The sequence below is a fragment of the Suricata suricatta genome, chromosome 13, assembly GCF_006229205.1.
Source record: "Suricata suricatta isolate VVHF042 chromosome 13, meerkat_22Aug2017_6uvM2_HiC, whole genome shotgun sequence".
Taxonomy (NCBI): domain Eukaryota; kingdom Metazoa; phylum Chordata; class Mammalia; order Carnivora; family Herpestidae; genus Suricata; species Suricata suricatta.
In genome coordinates, this window is record NC_043712.1 from 50,524,694 (window position 1) to 50,543,103 (window position 18,410).

Consider the following 18,410-nt stretch of genomic DNA (forward strand, 5'->3'; position numbering starts at 1 on the left):
TGAAAGTGGCACAATCAGATAATATGCGTTTTCATTTGAGATATGCTATGAAGTACATAAAAATATTTGTGCCAAGAAAGTTGAACCTGAATATAATCAAGCTTTGGATTTACCTTTCAGTTTATAATAATTAAAGAGGAAAAGTTAAAATGACAACACAAAGAAGTAATCAAGTGAATCCAGACTATAAGACCTTCTAAAAGACAACTAATAACCATGTTCATGATGTTATTAAACAGAAAGGATAGAGGCTGTTCTAGACTAAAGAGACATAATGCTCAATCAGAGTTATCACAAAAGGATCTGGATAAGATACTATGTGTCTTCTTATATGACATAATAAGAATTATATAATAATACCTAAGAAAATCGGACCTGAATCTGAATAAGACTCGGTGTAATTACAAGTTTATGATATCTATAGGGTACAGTATATTACTATAAGAAAAAACCCAAAATGTGAGAAACTCTACAGGATAAACCAACTTATTTATTTTTTTAATGTTATGAAGAGAAATACATAAGAGAAGGACATGGAATCTATGTAGTCAGTGGGTAGACTATGTTTGGACCCTCATAGGAACAAACTTTTTATTTTTATTTATTTATCACAAAATAGATCATTTATTCAATATCTTTTTATTTTTATTAAGTTTATTTCTTTATTTTGAGGTTGGGAAGGGCAGAGGGAGAGGAAGAGAGAATCACAAGCAGGCTCCACACTATCAGCACATAGCCCAATGCAGGACTCAATCTAATGAACCATGACATCACAACCCAAGCCAAAATCAAGAGTCGAACATTCAACCAACAGAGCCACCCAGGCACTGCAGGAACAAACCAACTTTTTAAAGTAGTATGAGACTATTCCAGAAATCTGCAAACTGAATGGATATTTTATTGTGTTTTTATTGTATTTATTAACTACAGAATTCTAACTAGGATAAAGATTCCATGGACTCAGAATTTGTGAATTTACCTATTTGCTAAAATTCATTTGTAAGCTTACAGTCAATACTCATGGCATTTTTCAGTCATTTGCAAACATGCCCAAGGCAGGAAAAAATGTAAGTCAGCCAAACTAATGTTCCCAGCTGAGGTTAAATAAGGAGAACTTTTTCAGTTCTCATACCAAAAGCAAGTGTTATTCTTACTTTAATGCCACTTTTTCACAATTTTGCACTTTTTGTTGATGATTTCATTGTTAAAAATGATCATCAAGCACAGTGTTTAGTGTTCCTAAATGCAAGAAAATTGTGATATGCCTTATGAAGTAAAGAACGTATTAGACAATCTTTATTAGATCTAAATCTAATTTAGGCATGGGTTATAGACTATCATGAGTCCAATGGTAACAAGTAAATAATACATATTAAATGAGATGTCTTTAAAGAGAACATACATAAAACAATGTTATATGTTGACCAGTTGACAAAAAGTTGTGACCAAAGATTCACAGGAACCTAAGCCTTTATTTCCCCAGAAGCAGTGGTCCATGTTTGCAAAGACTTTGTTGAACATAACTGCTGTGAGTAACAAGAACTAACCATCAACACTTATGTTATTGTGGATAAAATAACATGATGTCTGGGATTTGCTTCAAAGTAATCCATTAGTGGTAGAGGGAGCAGAGAAGCAGAAGGAAGCAGAAATTTACTGATAAAATAATACTGACCAAGTGTTGATAATCCTCACTGGATGGTGAGTAAATATGACCACTCATTAATATATTACCTCTACCTTTGCATCTAATTCAAACATCTCATAATAAAATAAAAAACACACACACAAATATGTAGATATACGTCATTTTACTGTGCTGTGGTATACTGTGCTCTGCAGATACAGTTTTTCACAAATGGAAGGTTTGTAGCAATCCTATGTCAAGCAAGTCTATTGGCACCATTTTTCCAACAGCACTTGCTCACTTCACATCTCTGTGTCACATTTTGGCAATTCTTGCAAAATTTCAAACTATTATAATTGTTTTGGGGCATCACGGACCACATGCATATAAGATAGCAAACTTAATTGATAAATGTTGTGTGTGCTCTGACTGTTCCCCTGACCAGCCATTCCCCTATCTCTTTCCCTCTCCTTAGGCCTTCCTATTCCCTAAGACACAGCAATATTGAAATTAGGCCAATTAATAACCCTACAGATGCCTCTAGTGTCCGTGTGAAAGGAAGGTTACACATCTCTCACTGAAAATCAAAAGCTAGAAACAATTAAGCTTAGTGAAAAAAGCAAGTTGAAAGCTGAGACAGGCCAAAAGCTAGGCCTCTTACACCAAAAGTTAACTAAGTTGTAAATGCAAAAGAAAAGTTCTTGAAGGGAATTAAAATTTCTACTCCAGTGAACACACAAATGATAAGAACACTAAACAGCCTTGCTGCTGATATGGAGAAAGTTTTAGTGGTCTAGAGAGAAAATCAAGCCAGTAACAACATTTCCTCATGCCAGAGCCTAATCCTGAGGAAGGCCTCAACTCTCTAGAGATCAATTCTTTGCAAGCTGAGAGAGGTAAAGAAGCTGCAGAAGAAAAATTTGAAGCTAGCAGAGGTTGGTTCATGAGGTTGAAGAAAAGAAACCATCTCTATGACCCAAAAGTACAAGGTGATGTACAAGCTGCAGCAAGTTATCCAGAAGACTGAGCTAAGAGAATTAATAAAGGTGTCTACGTTAAATGAATCTTCAATACAGCTAGAACAGCCTTTTCTTAGATGATGATGCCATCTAGGACTTTCATAGCCAAAGTAAAGTCAATGCCTGGCCTCAAAACTTCAAAGAATAGGCTGTCTCTCTTGTCAGAGGCTATTGCATCTGGTCACTTTTAAGTTGAAGCCAGTGCTCATCTACCATTATGAAAACCCTATGGCCGTTGATAATTACACTGTCTACTTGTCTATGTTCTATAAATGGAAGAACAAAGTTAGATAACAATACATCTATTTACAACATGGTTTACTAAATATTTTAAGCCCACTTTTGAGAACTGCTCAGAAAAAGATTCCTTTCAAAATAGTACAGCTCAATGACAATCCACCTGGCTACCCAAGAGCTCTGATGGAGACATACATTTTCATGCCTGCTAACACAACATCCATTCTGCAGCCCACACGTCAAGGACTCATTTCAACTTTCAGCTGCCATTGAACATAGTTCTTCTGATGGATCTGGACAAAATCAATTGAAAAGCTTCTGGAAAGGATTCACCGTTCCACATGCCATTAGGAATAGTCATAATTCATGGAAAGAGGTCAGAATATCAACATTACCAGGAGTTTGGAGGAAGCTGATTCCAACCCTCACAGATGACTTTGAGGGATTCAAGACTTTTATGGAAGAAGTAATGCAGGTGTGGTGGAAATAACAACAGAACTAGAATTAGAAGTGGAGTTGGAAGATATGATTGAACTGCTGTAATCTCATAATAATACTTTAACAGATAAGAAGTTGCTTCTAATGGATGAATAAAGAAAGTACTTTCTTGAGTGGTTCCTGGTAAAGATGCCATAAGATTGTTGAAATGACAACAAAGGATTTAAAATGTTTCGTAAACTTAGTTTACAAAGCAGCAGCAGAGGTTGAAAGGATTGACTCCAATTCTGAAAGAAATTCTGTGAGTAAAACGATATCAAATGGCATTGCATGCTACAGAGAAATCTTTTAGAAAAAACGAGTCAATTGATGTGGCAAACTTTATTGTTGTCTTATTTTAAGAAATTGCCACCACAACCTTCATTCAGCAACTACCACTCTGATCAGTCAGCAGCCATCAACACCAAAGAGTTTACATGAGCAAAAAGATTATAATTCAATGAAAGCTCAGATGATGGTTAGCATTTTTTAAGAATAAAGTGGTTTTTGAACCAATAAAGTATTTTAAATTAAGATATGTACATTATTTTTTAGACATAATGCTATTGCACACTGACATACTATAGTATAATGTAAACATAACTTTTATAAGCACTGAAAAACCAAAAACTTCATTTGACTTGTTTATTGCAACATTCATTTTATTGTGATGGTCTGGAACCAAACCCACAACATCTCCAAGGTATCCCTATATCCAGATATCCCACCAAAAAATTTACCAGGAAATTATAATAAAGTGTCAAAAAGCAAAAAAAAAAAAAAAACAATTACAGATAGGCATTTTGGTACTAACATTTGGAGCAGGATAATTCTCTAATCGAGCTGAATTAACCTATTCATTTCAGTATGGTTAGCAATCCCAGCCTGCATCCACTAGTACAGTAGCAGCACTACTTGACACTAACAAGGCAGGCAAAGATTTATCCAGAAGGCCATTCATCACAGCATGATCATATAGCTTTTTAAAAAATAAAATCTTAATGTACCAAAACAAGATACTGGGTAAATATAAATATGTTGTATCAAAATAATAGAATATATTGTAACCAGTAAAAATGATACTGTACTTCCTCTTAAAGATGATTAACTTGAGGAAGATGATATAGACTTCCACAGATCACACTGCCTTAAATAAATACCTAACAGCATGGAAAATAAGAAAAGGGGCCAAAATTGACCATAAATGTGAGAAACATTTGAAAGATAGAGGATGTGCTCACAAACCCAGAGAAGAAAAATCAAAATCAAAATCTAAATAATGCCGACAGTGAGAAGAAGCTGCTTTTTCATGAAGATGCCCAAAGAGGTTCTAAGTACCCAATTAGAAAATACACATAACAGAATCCCGCAGGAGTCAAGAAGACTATAATAAAGGAACCATTTATCAAAAAGCTGAGTTTCTCACTCACTTGCAGCATTTGCCTACAGCAAATGGCTAGACTACTTTCCTTAATCAAAAGAAAATCTTAAGTTTGAAAGGGCCCACCAAAGGCTGAGAAGGTTGGATTTTTTAAAAACCCGAATTAATAGATGATATTGAAATTTTACAATGTTATATATAAAGAGGCAATCTTAAAAGTTTAATTTAAGCAAGCTACCTAGAAAAAAGAATCATACCTAACGGGATCACACATACATTTGGTAGCACCTGTACATGCTAAAATATAAAAGAGCTAAACTTTCAAAAATCTGAAGGAAACTATGTGGACATAAAATTACATGGTCAGCTGAACTATCAATCAAGCATAAGAACAAAAGAAAGACATTTTCAAGCATGTAAGGAATCAGAAAGTGAAACACTTGTGCATCCTTTCTGATAAATAATTTTGAAAATATAACCCAACAAGAAGAAAAAGAAAGATATGGGATCCCAGGAACTGTGGAACTACTGATAGCTATGAGTAGGTTTAGAAAGCAACTAGTTCAAATTCACACCATAAGCCAACAGGCTCAAGGAAGAATGTCTTAGGCTAATATACAAATACAGACATTCTTTATTATAAGAAAAAGCAGAAAAGAAGTGCAATTAGAAATTCCAAGGGGAAAAATGTTGTCTAGGAAGATCAAGGCACAGATATTAGACAGACTTAAATGTAACTATTTGGGTAACTAAGGGAATATACAAAGACAGTGTTTTTGACTTTGATATTGAGAATATTCTTTTTTTAAAAATATTCAATGGTATAACATTCTTCCTTTTTCACAGGTTAAAATATACTACATAGTTCTCTAGGAAATAAATGTTAACATTATTATAAAGTTATAAATGCCACTTACAGGTTTCCAGTTTCAAAAGTGAACTCAAATTCCAAAGTATCTCGTAGTATGACCTATGGACTACAACGTCAGAATTATCTGTAAAGCTGTTTGTAAAAGACTTCTAGAGGAACCTGGCAGGCTCAGTTGGTTAAGCATCCAACTCTCAGTTTCAGTTTAGGTCATGATCTCACAATTTCAAGTTCGAGCCCTGTGTTGGTCTCTGTACTGACGGTGCAGAGCCTGCTTGGGATTCTCTTTCTCTCCCCATCTCTCTGCTTCTCCCCTGCTCATGCTGTCTCCATCTCTCTCAAGGTAAATAAATAAACTTAAAAAAAATGTTAAGACTTCTGGACCTCATCCCTAAGTTTCAGTAGATCTGGGGAAAGTCCTAGAGATCTGCATTTTAATAAATTCACTAGGTATAGCTTACACACACTAAAATATTGAGAATCATGGCTGTAAAGTCATAATCTCCAAAATTTTCCACTATATATCTTATCAGCATAGGGCTGATACTCACAAAATATATGTACAGTTATTTATAAAGTATGTATACTTTTATATGTGTATTATGTATACTGAAAAGTAGAAATCTCAAAGGATGAGAAAGATAACAATATTTTAATATTTGTTTCTCTCTCAACCAAGAGGAAAGTGAAAATTAAAGATAGTTTTAGCGAGTTAAAAAAAATGACAAATCAGAAAGTTGGAATATGCAAATAAAATGAGAGGAGCATAATGAAAAAATCACAGAAATGACTACTGAAATCCCAAGAATGTTTCTTCTAGGATGCTTATTTGGCTAGAAAACAAAATGCGACTGAGAGTGATCAAATTTCATCTCAAGGAACTAATAAGGGCACTTCAACAAAAGCCCTAATTCTTAGATCATTGAAAGGAAAAAACTGATTGATGAATGAGACACGTCAGTAACATGAAGAGAAAGTGAATATCATATACTACTTTAAGAGCTCACAGTAACTGAGGATGGTAAAACTATACATAGGTCTCTAGCACAGATTTTTGAAAGTCAAATTCCAGACAACACTGGAATGATCCTAGGGCCAGACATACCAAAGGTCAAGTTATCAAAAAATTATATTCAGCTTGTATAATCATGATTCCAATAAAGAAAAAGGAAAAAGCATCTATCCATATCCTTAGCTTCTCATTTGGGAAATGTACTGAAATCCATTTAATAGGAAACCAAGTGTTTTAATTGCTATGCATCACGGGACTACTGTACATCAAATGCTTAGTAAGGAGTACCCAGCATCACTCCACTATTTCCAATGTCCAAGGAGAGGTCCAACAATACATAGCTAAATCAATGGGAATCCTACAGGGTAATACAGAGTGCTAAGTGAAATCCCTCAGTTCTGGCAAGGTCATTCCAAACTTTCAGGTACACACTGCAATTACCTCAGGGGAAAACTGAGCCATGTCTAGAAAGGATCATGTCTAGAAAGTTGTCAAAAGAGGCAGTTTCAAAGTAAAAAGCCAAATAACAGGTACTTCTCCAATTTTTAAAGCTCAACACACATATAAAAAGACACACACATACACACACATCATACTTTAATCTCTTACCTGCAAACCTCCCAAATACATCGGAATATAAGCAGGAGATATGGCCTATTTATATTTAGTAACTGGCACCCCTCGAAATAAGTCCAATAATTATTAATATCATGCTTCACATTCATTTGGAAATAAAATCTCTCTAGGGGCTTAATGCAAAGTTTTAAATAATAAAGCAAAACAAATTCAACAAATCAAATACTCATGAAAAAATAACTTGGGAGCTCACCTTTCCACAACCAAACTGACTGCTTGTGTGAGATCTGGGTTTGTCACCTGGAGACGTTTCCACAAAGACCATACAAATTCTTTATCAGCCTTAAAGAAACAAAAGACATTTTTAATGCATTGCTTTGTAGCTGTATCAAAGACACTACATTAAATTTTAAAATGAAAACAATTTCTTGATCCCTATTTCTGTAATTATAAAATAGGCTCTTGAAAAGTATTAACAGGAAAGCATTATTTTAAAAAATTCTTACACTGGTAACCCACCTTCACTTTGACTATTTCTACCACCCACACTTCAGGGTATGAATGCTGGAATGCTAAATATCAGTTACTTTGCTCTAAAAGGAATTGCTCTCTATTTACAGCTCCATGTTTCAGCAAAATTCCTTGGAAGAGTTGCCTACAAACACAATCTCCACTTCCTCACCTCATTCACTGTATTACTTCCTCCAGTCAGTTTAAATTCCCCACTGTGATGTTAATTCCTTTCTTTAAGGTCCCCTATGTAGCCAAATCCCATAGCCAATGAGCAGTTTTAGTCCTTAATGCCTAGGTCAATTGTTATCAACTATGGTTGAGAGTTGGGAATCGCTTTGGGGGAAGTTTTTAAAAATAGTGATGACCTAGAGATTCTGATTTCATTGGTTTCAGGTAAGGTTCAAGCACCAGTATTTTTTAAAAGTTCCTCAGGTGATCTGCATTCAGGGTTAAATAAGAACCACTGCTCTAGAGGACCTCATAGTCCCATGGTTTTATTTATCAATCTGACACTGAGGACTTTCACATTTTCCTGCCCTAGCCATTTCCTCTACCCCTAGGTACAGACTCCAATTTCTAACTGCCTACTCAATAATTCCACTTGAATACCTAATAGGTATCTCAAATTTAACTTATCCAAAATAAACTTTTTGACTTTCTACTCTTTCACAAACCTACTCCTATGCATCTCAGAAAATGACACCACCATCTAGTCATTTCTTCAAAGGCCTGACATCTACAAGTCAATTCTGGTTGCTCTCTTTTCCTCATATTTCCTATCCAAACCATCAGGAAATCCTATTACCTACAAAATATATCCCATTCTAACCACTTCTCACCACCTCCACCACCATCCTCCTAGTCCAGGTTGACCCCTTCTCTTGCCTAGCCATCCATGATGGTCCTCTAGCCTCCTTACAGCTCAAAAGTCCTCCAATGCTTTCCCATCAGATTAGGAAAATAATCCAAACTTTGTATCAAGGCTCTAAGACCCCACATTATCTGGCCTCATACACACCTCTTCAACCTCATCTATCACTCTGCTCATTCATTATTCACACTAGTCTTCTGGCTCTACTGGTATCGGGGCCTTTGCCATCCATCAGATTTTCATGTACATTATTTCCTCACTTCATTCAGGTCTTTGCTTAAATATCATCTCAAGAGAAATCTTCCCTGACTACTATATTTATAGCCACCCAAACCCATAAATCTCTGATAACCCTTTGCCCTAATTAGTTTTTTTCACATTTCATTTTATAATACTATATTTGGTTGGTTGGTTGGGTTTACTTGTGTGGCAGATATTTTTATTTGTGTCTAGGTCATTTGTGTCCTGCATCCATTCTCTCCTTTCTGTTAGTAACAGAAATCATTTGGTTCTTTGCTGCCCAATTAAAAGAAGTAAAAGGCCCCTCTTACCTATGGGATATATGACTAAGTTCTGCCAACAGAATATAAGAACTATTGTTGGAAACCTTAAAATTAGATTTATGTCTAATAAATGCGTTACAAGTAATTTTTTTCCTAGTATGTTGTCATATATTTATGAGGAAGCATTTTTAAAAAGGGTGTTATTAGTTTCATCTATTCAAATGTATCCATCTTTTTCATTATAGCTTATCAATTTTATGTACCAATTTTCCTAATCAGCCTTCTCTACTCAGAGATTAGAAATATATCTACTTATGGAATGCCTGGGTGGCTCTGTTGAGCATCTGACTCTTGAATTTGGCTTGGGTCATGGTCCCAGGGTCATGGGATCAAGCCCCACATGAGGCTCTGTGCTGTGCATGGAGCCTGCCTGAGATTGTCTCTCTCCCTGTCCCTCTCCCTGTCTGCACATGCACAGGTGCACTCTCTCTAAAATTTTTTTTAAAAAAAGTATCTACCTATACTTTCTTATAAAATTTTTGTTTTCATTTCTTAATGCTCAAAGTTTTTACCTACTTATTTGTTTTTAAAGGACTTTTGACAGTCTAAGAGAATACTACCTTATCTAAACAGTCCTATATATATCATGCTTTACTTTATCCCTTTAGAAGCAAGAATTTAGAATTTGGAATATTAAAATGAGTCAAATTGGGGCACCTAATTAACTCAGTTGGTTAAGCACCTGACTCTTGATTTCAGCTCAGGTCATGAGTTCTTACAAACGTGAGGTTCTTAAAATGGAGCCCTGTGTGGGCTCCACACTGATAGCGCAGAGCCTGCGAGGGATTCTTTCTGTGGCTCTCTCCACCCATCCCCCATTCTCTCTCTCTCTCTCTCTCTCTCTCTCTCTCTCTCTCTCTCTCTCAAAATAAATACATTTAAAGGAAGGAAGAAAGGAAGGATGGGAGAGAGGGAGGGAGGCGGAAGGGAAGAAAGAAATGATCTGAGCTAAACACAAGAAATGTTAGTATATAAATCACATGTTGTAACCTGCCTGGAAGGTGTGAGGATAAGAAAAAATAACCTATGCACATAATGTGCTCTAATATCTCTATTTTCATTTATTTACTTTTTTAATGTTTATTTATTTTTGAGACAGAGAAAACAGAGCACAAGTGAGGGGCAGGAAGAGAAGGAGACACAGAATCTGAAGCAGGCTCCAACTCCAAGTTGTCAAAACAGAGCCTGACACAGGGCTTAAACTTAGGAACCATGAGATCCTGATCTGAGCAGAAGTCAGACACTAAACCAACTGAAGCAACCCAGGCACCCTAATATCTCTATTTTAAAGGTATGTTAAGGAAATTACAAAATCCCTTAAAACCAATATTACCGATATACATGTATCTTACAGCTCACTTCAAAACAAATAGGCAAGAATTACATGTATTTTCATGTCAACTTTTCTAACTAAAATATTAAGCAAGAAAGGTTAATATTAAGCAAAACTGTAAAAGCATAGATTTTCAACATTTATAAAATTAGATATTTCCACTTAAATAAGTATGACTTAACAACAAAGGATTTATCTCTAGCACAGCTGAAGAGATATAGCAAGAAATCAAAAAATATCTGATGAAAAAAAATTTTTACATCTTATTTTATACATTTTTTTCTCTTTTCCCTTTTTCCCATTGTCGTTGGTTAGTGGTTGTTTCACATCTCTTCAATCCATGCCAAAGAGAAAGTAACAACAAATTCTCCTTTCTTTTTTCTAACTTCCAAATTTATAAACTTATAATTTTTTATAACTTATGGTCAGCAACAGTATTCAGATTCCCTTTGTTACCTAAAAACAAATCTATAAGTGATATTTGATTTGAAAAAAAAGCCAGTTCTTTATAAGTAATAAAATGCTATGAATCGATTGTGAGGCTACCATATTAGGTCTGTGAATTTTTCAGTAATTTTTTATTTATCTAAATGTTTATTTACTTATTTTGAGAGAGAGCAAGCAAGGGAGGGGGGAGAGAGAGAGAGAGAGAGAGAGAGAGAGAAAGAGAGAGGGAATCCCAAATAGGCTCCACACTGTCAGCACAGAGCATGATTTCGGCCCCATCTCACAAACCATGAGATCATAACCTGAGCTGAAATCAAGAGTCAGACAATTAACCAAATGAGCCACTCAGGTGCCCCAAGTTTTTCCATTACCTATATAATCTTCCATATGAGTTATACCTTAAATTACTAAAGAGACCCTCTTTCATATGTAAGAATAAAGCAAGCTCTGCTCTAAAAACAGAAAACTAATTTTCAAACTATACCAGACATTATTAAAACAGGAAACTATTGGGGCGCCTGGGTGGCTCAGTCGGTTAAGCGTCTGACTTTGGCTCAGGTCATGATCTCACGGTTTGTGAGTTCAAGGCCTGCATCAGGCTCTGTGCTGACAGCTCAGAGCCTGGAGCCTATTTCAGATTCTGCCCCTCCCCCACCTGTGCTCTGTCTGTCTCTGTCTCTCAAAAATATGTAAATGTAAAAATATAAAATTTTTTTTAAAAAACAGGAAATCATTGCCAATCTATCCTCTTTAGATTTTCCTATAGTTTCCCATCATTTGGGCACATACATATGTCCTTCTAAAAAAATTAAAAATATAGGGGCACCTGGGTGGGTCAGTCCATTAAGTATCTGACTTCAGCTCAGGTCATGATTTTGCAGTTCATGAGTGCGAGTCTTGGCACTGGGCTTTCTACTGTCAGCACAGAGCCTGCTTCGGATCATCTTTCTCCTCTCTCTGCCCCTCCCCAACTACACTCTCTCTCTCTCTCTCTCTCTCAAAATAGACATTTAAAAAAATTAAAATTAAAACCTTTAAAAACTTGTAAATTATTTATTCTTACTCCATAACTTTGACACAGAATCAAATAATTTAAAATTTAAATTAGGGGTACCTGGCTGGCTCAGTCAGAGGTACATGTGACTCTTGATCTTGGGGTTGTAAGTTCTAGCCCCAAATTGGGCGTAGAGATTACTCAAAGAAATAAATAAATGTTTAAAAATAATTTAAGTTTAAAAATCCTACTCCTCATAAAGTTTACTAAATTCAGCCTATGAAATAGTTGACCAAATGCCTGGAGATTTGAGTCTAAATTATCTTAGTAGTAGATTGGTTTTGACTTTCATTTATCAGCTGACATGAAAATAAGTATCAACTTTACAGACACACACATTCAAAATTGCCTTTTTCACTGGGTACATACTCTCCCAGCACCTAGTTTAGTGTCTGGCAACATAAGAGGCCCTCAGTTGGCCTCTACTGGAGGAATGAATTCAATAAACATGAAAACTATTTCCTGTATTTAAATAAATAATTTGCCTGTCTGCACCCAGGGAAAACAATGGAATAATTCTAATTACAAAGTACAGTGCAAAGTAGTCTCTCAATAAATTATTGTTATGAAAAATAATTGCACAAAAAGATTCATATACTAAAATACAACTACTAACACTGGTGAGGATTCTAATTATACAGTAAGTTCTCAAAATTTGTTTTCTTTATGAATGACTCAACAAGTTTTTAAAACAAAAAATCTAACAAAAAATTAACTGGTTGAGTTCTCTAGTTATATACTCTTAATTCCAACATCATATTTCAATAAGCTTAGTTTCATCATTAAAGATACAGTAATAAACATTAATTTCATTTATTTCTTTATTATGATTTTTTTTTTTTAGTAAAGATTGCATCCAACATGGAGCTTGAACTCACAAGCTGGAGATCAAGAGTCATATGCTTTACCAACTGAACGAGCCAGGTATCAACATATATATCATTTAAAGGCCCTAAATAATTTTTTACCTGAAATTGGGCTTTTAGGTTTAGTGAATATTTTTGGATGCTACTGAAAAAGGAAATAAGTTTTGAGATATATATACATATGTCACACTCAAATGTGTGTGTGTGTGTGTGTGTGTGTGTGTGTGTATTATACATACATAACATTACTATTCCGGTATTCTACAAGTGCTGATATATGTATACATATACATTTATATACATATATACATACTTGCAATATACTGAACTGCAAATAGAACACAGTCTCCTCACAAGTAGAACACATTCTTGAAATATGTAATTAGAATTAAGAGTACAGGAAAAGGTGGGTTCTAAATCAATGGACAAGGCATAAATATCACAAACTTAAAATTGTCCATTGAAGCACCTTTGAAGTTTCATTAGGAAAAAGCTACATTGGGAAGCTAATGTCTTATCCTCAGTACATCCAATGTACTGGACAGCTTTTCTCTCCACGATGAAGTTAATTATGTTTTCTTCAGCTAAGCATTGTATATATGTTGCTTGCTAATCTGTAACCATATGAAAAAAACTTTAACATTAGAATCACATAGAGTTAGATGAGAAACATTTGAAACTAAGATGGCCTTCTTCTACATGCTTATTCTGAGTAATTCCAAAGGAGTGGACTGTTACATGGACCATTCAAACTTTCTTTTTCTCCATCAATTACATATAACTGAATTCTTATAAGCTAACTGTGGAAAAAGAACCAAGTGACTTATATGAAGCTACTATTTATGACCAGCAACTAATTTGTAGGATTCTTTTTCCTCAAACTATACATCCCATTAGTGTGTCAAATTAATTTAGTAGATCTGAGCAGTATTTTCTTTAAAAAGTGTAACTTAAAATAAAAATCAGTGTTCATGGTGAACAATTAGGGTAAATATTCCTTCTGAAATTCTAGGTATGTGTATGTTGTATACACTTACTAGGTTAAGGTGAAAATGAATTTATTTTGGGTTGCAATTTCTGAAAGGTTTGAAAAACAGGGTTAATACTATGTATTCTTGGGTAATGTCATTTCTAGCTAAAGAAGTAGAACAAATCAAAAGGTGTAAAAGTGAATTTTAATTAAACACTTTTTTTATAAAACAACTGAGAATTCAATTATTATTTCTCCCAAGTACCCCAAGAGCAGGGGTGTGGTTTGACCACAGTTTTGAATGGGATACTCCCAATCTCATGTCACATTACTGGAATGCCTATCATCATCTAACAGGGACAATATTACAAAAACCTCAGGAACCATTACTCTAGCCTAATTATCATCATCTCTATTCTTATATATGTGGTCATCTACAGTGCCTAGAGCACTTTAATCATCTTCCTAGTCCATATATGCCCAAGGTCACAAGGGCCAACACCATATTTGAAGCTACATTTTTAAAGAATAGGGAGGGAATGAGGAGGTACCTGGGTGGCTCATTCAGTTAACCTCTGACTTCTGCTCAGGTTATGATCCTGCGGTTTGTGGTTTTGAGCCCCACATGGGGTTCCCAGCTGACAGCTCAGAAACTGGAGCCTGCCTCAGATTCTGTGGCTCCCTCTCTCTGCCCCTCCCCAACTCACACTCTCTCACTCTCTCAAAAATAAATAAACATTAAATTAAACATTTAAAAGAAGAGTAGGGAATGGATTTGGGGGGGGGGGGTCATGGGGCTGTTTCCAATAGAGTGAGTTCCTTAATCAAGTCAGTAGTAAAAGGTATTTCATCTCCTTAAGCAGCTATAACTATGGCATATAGAGAGAGGGAAGGGGGAGCGAGTAGAAGGTTTGGGCAAATAGCATCTTAGCTTAGGAACTGTCAAAGTAACAAGAGCCTTTATCATGGGTTAACATCTTTCAACTATCCAAAGGTGAAGTGTGTAGATGACGAAATGCTTTCATTCACTGGTGTCTCTTATTTGTTCGAACAAACTTTGTTCCTTATCCAGTGAAGGACAGAAAATGAAAAATGAAAAAGAAGCAGTCTCACATTATTTCCCCAACTTGTTTAAGCACATGTATATTCAATTTGAACAAGTCTCTACAGCCATGACTCCATCAGCATGGACCTGCAAAAGGGGCAAAAGAATCCAATGGAACAAACTATGAGAGAGAACGAATTTCATTAATTTTTACTAATCTACACTGATGACTCTGTTCATAGTTACCTTGGTTTTCATTAGTCCCTAACTGGTTCTATCTTGAAGACAGAGTGACTCAAAGATCTATTGTTGAGTGAATCCACAGCATTTATATCTCCCAACCCTGTCAACAGGTTCTGGTAAAATCAGAGAAGAGATGGTGGTAAGGATGTAAAACTTAAGTAAAATCAAATCTCTTTGAAAATGAGTTCAGTCAAGCCATCTTTAATAACTCTACAAATAAGAGGCAAGTAATTTCCCATAATTGATTTAGAAAATGCTTTTCACTGGCAACATGACATGAAAATCAAATTTCTCTGTCAAAGACTATAGAATTAGTATAGCTGATTAATAAACACTAAACATCATCTATTATTAAGTGTTAAAGTTCCCGCCCCAAGACTCCTTAAGAATTACTGGTCTGTGTTTACAACTTAAGTTTAACTTGACTTCAGAACAAGTGTGGGTTTGAAAATTAAAAACAGGCTCTTTCACCGAAGGATTTTATTTTAATGGAAGTGTTTAAACTTTCCCGTTCAACGTAGCAACTCGTGGACTGCACTCCACTCCTCTCCAAGTACCACTAACAGTCCCCACCGAGAACTTGGGCTTCCGGGGGGCGGGGGGGGCGACTACACGGTGGATGGTATCCAAGCGAAGAAAACCAAACGCGGGCTCCGAGGCGAACTCTGCCCGGCTTGTCCCGGGAGGAGCAGGAGCCCCAGGTCGGGGAGCGGGGCGCTGCTACGTCCCCCCAGCACTGAGCAGCGGGCCGGAATGGGTGTGGAAGCAGGGAGGGAGCGCCGCCGGACGGAGATGGGTGGGTCCCGAACCCGCGCAGCGACGCAGCCGAAGGCAGAGGGAGAGCGGCGCGCCTCCCCACCGGACCTGCCCCGGCCCCGGGCCCGCCGCGTAGGGGAAAAGCCGGAGGCCACCTCGATACCTGACACAGGGCCAGCTCCTCCTTTAGGCTGCTCAGCTCTTCCTCCAGCAGCTGCGTCCGGGCCACCATCGCCTCCTCTACCGAGATGCCCTCTAGTCGCTTGGACCCCATGGGCGAGCTGAGGAGGGGAGCCTGCGCCGGAGCTGCCTGCCCTGGCCCTCGCCGGCCCCCTGAACCTTCTTCGCCCCGCCAGCATATACCGTTTTTGTCCACGACGCCCGCCCGCACTGCGTTCGCAAGACAGGAGGCCTCGCTGCGCACTGCGTGTACCACAGCTCCCCGCCCAACACGTGGGGACCTGGGACCCAACTGTCGCGCTGGGGGCGGAGGGAGCGGTGAGGGAGGCGAGCGCGCCGCCATGGCCGCGGCTGCTAACGGGTCAAGTTCCCTCTTGGAAACTCCACCTCCCCTTCCCCATCCTGGCTAGACCGACGCTCCGAGATGCGCATGCGCGAGCCTTTTCCCGCCTTGGCGCGCGGGGTCTCGCGCTCGCCGATCCTAGCCAGCTCTCCGTGGGCCGCGCGCCCGCGCGAGCGTTAGGCTGCGCACGCGCCTTGGCCCGAGGGGTTAGGCCTTAAAGCTGTGCGCGCCACGCCGAAGCGCCCGGCCAGCCCTAGCCTTCAGTTCCTATCGCCACGCCTTCCCGCCCACCTAAAACCTTACGCGCCACTTAGAGCCTAGCTTACATCCCACCTCTTAAAGTCTTCCTTGACAAGCCCCTAGCCCCAAACGATCCTTAACTGTGTGTTAAGGACCCTGCCAACTCGTTTGTCACGTTTCATTGACCGCCCTGGAGTGTTAGTTACACAGCTAATCTCTCCAGCGCTGTTGTAAGCTCCTTGAGGATCAGGGAATAAGTTTTGCACTTAAGTGTTTTCTTCACACCCTTTAGCAAAACTGCCTTAAGTACAGCTGACATCCAACTGAGTGATGTCAGGGAGATGTGGAAAGCCTTGTGCTGAGCTGGGACTATCAGGCGGGTTTCCCGCTTGAATTGTGGTCCTTTGCACACCCTTTGTCTTTTGCTTTGCAAGAGTCATGATTTCCTTTAAGTTTTTATGGCAACTTCTTTTATGCAATTGGCTGAATATCAGAGCTAGTGTGACCCACACTGCCCCACAGTTTGGGTCTTTGGACCAATTTGAAATCAGTAATTCGAGCTTGCTCAAAGAAACAAGATCAGCTTCTGTCTCACTTGCTCCCTCTCTCCCTCTCTTTCTCCCTCTCTTTTTTCTTCTTTCCTTCCTGCTTTCTTTATAAGCTTCTAATAGACAATAATCTTTTTCTTTGCCATTATAATACATCCTACTCATTTTGAGTTTAGTAAAGGGATCCACGTTGAGCTAGCACTAGAGTTTTACCAGATGCTAGATGGCTTTCTTCTGCAGAGCTGAGGTGGGAAACAAGGACTGTGGAAATAGGGAGGCGGCCACATTAACTGATGCCCTCTTCATTTAATCAAAATAACCACTTTGTGTGAGAATTTAGTCGCACATGAAAAGACACCCTTCCAATTAGAATCCTGCTAAGGCAGGATGAGTGAGCTTCCTTCCCACTGAAAGTGAACACCCCACAAAATTTATAAAAGGATTACATTAGAAAAAGTACAAAAAAACCTATGTCAGGAGTTACTCCTATAGTAAACATTTATTATACGCTGAGTCCAGGGGTAAATATGTTTCATATATGTACTTATTCAATCCTTACACTACAGTGAAACAGATAATTATTCTCACTTCACTAATGAGAAAGCTGAGACTTAGGAGATTACTGTACCCTGTCTGAGGTCCCACATCTAGTGTTAGGAAAGGTAGAATATGGATCCACTTAATTCTAAAACCTGTCTCTGATCTACCCTTACTCCATACCTGTCACTTGATATACAGCATTATGTCTGAGCATATGAGATTTCATTGAGTTTAAGACTGAGAATTCTAATCACATAATTCACAAGTTTGGCACGAAATCATTATGAATGTACATTCTTAATGGCTATTTGTTATTCACTCCAAAGAGCATATTTTATCCGATTACAGAAAGATTCTTCTGAAAAAGTCAAGTTTATTATGTTCAATAAATACATATTTGACTCAAAAGAAGAAGAATATCCTGATTCTATCACTAGGTAGATAATTTTTCTTGCCCTTTTTTGTAGTAAAATACACATAACATAAAATGTACCATTATAACCGTTTGAAGTGGCTACAAATAAAATATCTCTAAGTATATTCACCATAGGCAACCATCACCATTATCTAGTTCCGGAACAATTTTCACCCCCCCAAACCAAAACTCCATGCCCCTTATTCACTCCTCATTTCCACTAACCATCCCACCCCTCAAGTCCCAGGTAACCACCAACTTGCTTTCTGTCCCTGTGGATTTGCCT

General features: G+C 37.6%; 1 protein-coding gene across 1 annotated transcript in view; it reads right to left on the reverse strand.

Moving 5' to 3' along the window:
- Nucleotides 1–16,397, reverse strand: part of CNTLN (centlein) — a 291,923-nt gene extending 275,526 nt beyond the window's left edge. The window contains exons 1-2 of the mRNA XM_029920696.1: nt 16,022–16,397; nt 7,451–7,539 (exon numbers count right to left, since the gene is read on the reverse strand). Of these exons, the coding sequence (XP_029776556.1) occupies nt 7,451–7,539; nt 16,022–16,381 (449 nt within the window). The 5' untranslated portion in view covers nt 16,382–16,397. The remainder of the gene's footprint in view (nt 1–7,450; nt 7,540–16,021) is intronic.
- Nucleotides 16,398–18,410: the final 2,013 nt, after the last annotated feature.